Here is a 4,772-nt window from a genome sequence, read left to right as displayed (position 1 = left end):
GAAACTCCCATTACCCCAGAAAGTTCCCTTGCACCCTTCCCAGCCAATATCCCCATCAAGAAGTTATCATTCTTCTGCTTCTATAACCTCACCTTGGTTTTCTTTAAAATGGGGGTACTCTCTTTGCCTCATTTCTGTGTGGATGACCATTCTCAGCAACCAGACTGTCGGCGTTGTGTAGAATGTGGACATCACTCGGAAAGGACGCACGCTTATAATGAAGGGCCCCAGAGGCACCCCGTGGAGGGACTTCCGTCACGTTGGTGTAGAACTCCGTCTCCTTGGAAAGGAAAAGAAGAGGCTCCGGGCTGATAGATGGCGGGGACGTAGAGAGGAACTGGCTACCACCTGCACTCTGCGCAGCCACGGACAGAACGCGATCAAGGGTGTCGCACTGGGCTTCCGTTACAGGACGAGGTCTGTACGCGCGTTTCCCCTCAGCATCGTTATTCAGGAGAATGGTTCTCTTGTTGAAATCAGAAATTTCTTGGGTGAAAAATATATCCACAGGGTTCGGATGAGGTCAGGTGTTGCTTGTGCAATATCTCAAGCCCAGAAAGATGAGTTAATTCTTGAAGGAAATGACATTGAGCCTGTATCAAATTCAGTTGCTTTGATTCAGCAAGCCACAACAGTTAAAACAAGGTTATCCGAAGATTTTGGGATGGTACCTATGTTTCTGAAAAAGGAGTAGTCCAGCAGGCTGATGAATAAGATCGAAGTTGTCCAGCTATAGAAACAGCAAGATGCTGGATGGTTCCTCAGACTTATTTGTGATATGTTAAAGATGCAATAAAAGCCATGTATTGATTAAAATAAAATAAAATAAAATTTTGGAACTGACTCACTTGGTTGTTGTGAGGATAATGCAAGCACCTAGTACAGTGCCTGGCACTAGTAATTATCTGATGAAAAATGAATATCAGGATTCTTGTAAGTCCCTGGTCGGTACTCTTTCTCCTGTCTTTGCTTGGGCTCTCCAATTACCTCCAGATTCTCTCTCTCTCTCTCTCTCTCTCTCTCTCTCTCTCTCTCTCTCTCACACACACACACACACACACACACACACACACACTTACTCACCGTCTAGCCATGGAGATAGACCAAGAGGATCATTGTGCAAAGCACATGAATGGCCCCATTGTTCCTGGGCTGAGTTCCCAGAGCCAGTCGGTGCGGCATTGACCAGGGCTGGGCTGTCCACTGGGAGGTGCCCATGGGCCCCTGACCAAGGGCTGACCATACCTGGCAGGACACCCACTTCCCCTCCTTCTTCAGAGGAAAACAGGCAAAAACCCCAGTTTGGCCTGGGGCTGGGCAAGGGGAGCCGAGGGGATAGCTGCTGGTCTCCACGTGGCCTCCTGGCTCCTGAATGCCAGGGGCTGGTGTCCTGCGGGTGGTGTACTCTAAGCTGGCACCTTGGAACTGAGAGGCCGGGGTCAGAGGAGGAATGAGGACCAGGTGAGAAAAGGAAAGTGGACATTGAATGCTTATGTGCCCCTCTCTCTTCCTGGGGTGAACACATGTGGGGTCTGGAGGAGGGACGGCCCTTGGGGATCCACCTGGGAGCAGGCCCTCCCTGCCGGGCGGCTCCCACCTCGGGAGCTGACCCAGGAGCCAGGCCTCGTGGTTGCCTCTGGGCCGGACCCGCCAGGGCTGGGCTTCTGTGTCCTGGCATGAAAGGTGCATCTGTAGGCCTGAGCTCCTCCAGGATCCCTCAGAGGTAAGGCTGGGACAGCCACCTGTTTCCTGACCCTACGCCCCCCAGTGCCTGCCTGTGAGATGCAGAGCGGTGCCCACTGTCACTTTGTTTGTCACCATCTTCCAACAGGGAATGTGCCAGGAGGGCTTCCTGCCTTTTCCGCTCCAGTCAGGGCCGGGGAAGGGGTTGCCTTGGGGGCCAACGTAGAGCTCTCGTGGATCAGAGAGGGGCTGGCCTGGAGGCAAATGAAGGGATTGAGAGGGCCTGGGGACAAGAGTTTACCAGACCAGGGTCCAGACTTCCTGGGGCTTGATTTCGTCCTGCCTCAGTTAAGAGACAGACTGGTTTTCCTGGCTGCTTTCAGAAGCCCATGCCCTAGAATCTGGCTGGGGCTCTGGTGGCCTCCCATAGTCTAGGACATGCCACTAGTTGCTCCCTGGGCCCAGGCACCGTCCCTCCTCTACTGCTACCAACGTGGGCACCTGTCCCACAGAGGCTGGGCCTCTACCTGTCACATGGCAGGGTCTCAGCTGGCTCATGCACCTGGTCTGAACTGTTTAATCAGGGGCTGAGGCTTCTGTGGGCAAGAGCAGAGGACGGAGCCCAGCCCTGTCAGGAGCCTGTCTTCTCCAGGTCAACCCCCCTTTCCGTGGAAACGGCCCTGCAGAGGCCTGGGAATTACCCAGGATGGGAGTTTTCATTGCAGCCCACGATTCTGTTCAGTCTGCCCCCAACCCCCACCACTCCCCAGTCCCAGGGTTTGTGAGCTTTTCACTGTGTCCTGTTTTTAGATCAGACACAGGGTCTGTGGCCATGGGGGGCCTTGTTTGCCTTTGGTCAGTCTGCTGCCTCCTTGTGGCTCTGCGGCCAGGTGTCTCAGGGTCGGGCCTGGGTGGGGAGCCTGGGCGGAAGTCTCTTCCAGACGAGCAGTGGCCCTGGGGCCGCCTCTCCACTGCCCAGCACTGGGGAAGCGTTGGGCCCCAGAGCACCCCTGGTTTTCCCCAGCCTGGGCCTCCAGGGCGGCGAGCGTGGCAATACCAGCAGAGGCTTCGGGAAGGTCAGCTCTCTGCCGGATCTCCCCAGAAGGCAGTGGACACCTGGCCTCTCTGTCCTCTCCTTCCTCTCAGAAACTTCGGGGCTTGGATGAGACTCGGCAAGATGGGGCTGAACCGCGTGAGGCCGGAGGAAAGAAGATGGAGCCTGGAAGATTGGATGAGGACAACACAGACCATTTCTACTTCCCAGAGCCCTGGGGTGGCCAGGATGGCCCGGGGGGGCAGGGGTGTTGTGAATTAGCTACTTACCAGAAAGAAATCACTTAGCTTCCCCCATCTACCAAGATCAGTCGGAAGATCCTCTAATTTACTTGGAACATTTTGTTCTGTAACTGAAGAACAAGAGGGACTGTCTATTGGGGGTGGTTCCCAGAAACCCAAGGAGGAAGGTGGAAACGGTGCCCCCACCTCCCCGGCCCCATGGCTTATATTTGAGGCCAGAGGTTAGAAGTTGCAGTCACCAGCAAGACAAGCTCTTTGTGCAGAGGTCTTGGGGCCCAAGCTGTTAAGTTGCGAGAACTTGGGGACCTAGGGCCCTGTGTTAGGGGAGATGCTGCCTCTGGCAGCCCAAGGACTCGAGTCACCACTTGGCCTGGACATTAGCTTCCCCACAGGGCCACCATGATCAAGGAGGCATGGCAGGGGGCAGGGGTATTCCCTCAAGCAGCCTTTGGCAAGTTCTAGGACAGGAGCAGACAAGCAGGACAGATGGCCAGTGGGGACTGCAGCTGACAGGCTGGTCTGGGAGCAACGCAACGTCCCTTTGGAAGATTCATGGAACCCTTGTCGACTGGGCAGTGAGGTGACTTTTCAAGGTGCTTTGACTGAGGAACTGACAGGGCAGGAAAGAGCATGGACAGGAATTTTAGGGTTTGGACCAAAATAATATTGTCTTCTGAATCCAGGAGCTGGCCAGGCCTGGCGACTTCTGGGCCCAATGACCCACAGGGATCTTATGAGGAAGAGATGCGATCATACCTATCCGAGGAACCAATTAAATGTCTGGCCCTAGGTAAGGTCCTCATATATTTTATTTCAATCGCAGAGGAGTCCAGGTCCCGTTATGCACCCAGAACAAGAATTCATCTAGAACAGGGCAGAATTGAAGGGTAAACGGTATGTAAAAGTCCTTTTTCTCAAACAGCTGGAGACCCAGCTGAAGGCTCAACTCATTTCCTGTTGGCTTTGGGTAAGTCTCTTAACCTCTCTGGGCCTCGGTTTGCTCATCTATGAAGTGAGGGAGTTGGTTCAGCTCACCACTGAGGGCTCCTCCTACTCTATTACTAAATGGGCCTCCCCCTTCATATCATTTGGGGAAACTGAGGCTCCAGAAGACAGGTCCAGTGGGCCTGGCTGCCTCTGTCCAAGCTTTTCTTTTCTTTCTTTCTTTCTTTTTTTTTTTTTGTGGTACGTGCCCCTAGCAGGAACCAAACCCGGGACTCTCTGGTCCGCAGGCTGACACTCAACCGCTGAGCCAAACTGGCCAGGGCTGTCCAAGCTTTTCTGATTGGAACTCTCTCTACAGGTACCGCAAGCTCTCAGGCCTGGAGTTCGGGAAGGAGGAGCCATCTTCTGTGTGATGGCTGCCTTGTCATTGTCCCCCATGAGACAGGGGAAATTGAGGATCGCAGACACAGATCTTAAATCAAAGCCTGGGCCATCAATCTTCCAGAACAGACTGAAATAACAAGGTGGGTGGCACAGGCTACCACTGCATGGACAGGCAAGAGATATTAAAAAGCTGAAATCTTGAGCCCCCAAATCCCTTAACCAATTGCCAAATACCCCAGGGATCTACCTTCTGAAGGGAGAAGAGAGAATACCTCATTTTAGATTTCCCAGGAGGGCTTGGGGGCTCTATTTCAGGAAAATCCTCTGTCTGGGGGCTTCTGAAGACCCTGGTCCCTGCCACTGTCCTCCCTAGCCCACTGCACCTCCCGTTCCTCCCTGCAGGCACCCCCTCTGGCATCAGGTTGCCACTGAGGAGTGGTTAGCGCGTGGAGCCAGACTGTCCA

The 4,772-nt window shown here is 54.0% G+C and overlaps 1 protein-coding gene across 1 annotated transcript; it reads left to right on the top strand.

The window, feature by feature from the left end:
- The first annotated feature begins 217 nt into the window (after positions 1 to 217).
- LOC118629037 (60S ribosomal protein L9-like) lies at positions 218 to 694 on the top strand. The gene has a single exon (XM_036260141.1). It carries the CDS (start codon positions 218 to 220, stop codon positions 692 to 694), a length of 477 nt encoding a protein of 158 aa, XP_036116034.1.
- The last annotated feature ends 4,078 nt before the right edge of the window (positions 695 to 4,772 follow it).

This window comes from Molossus molossus, unplaced genomic scaffold (genome assembly GCF_014108415.1).
Source record: "Molossus molossus isolate mMolMol1 unplaced genomic scaffold, mMolMol1.p scaffold_m16_p_13, whole genome shotgun sequence".
NCBI classification, from domain to species: Eukaryota; Metazoa; Chordata; class Mammalia; order Chiroptera; family Molossidae; genus Molossus; species Molossus molossus.
The sequence above is the reverse complement of the archived record's forward strand: the minus strand, read 5'-3'. Positions and strand labels throughout refer to the sequence as shown.

Coding starts and splice junctions, on each gene's coding strand:
- LOC118629037 (XM_036260141.1), top strand. CDS start 218: ATGAAGGGCCCCAGAGGCACCCCGTGGAGGGACTTCCGTCACGTTGGT.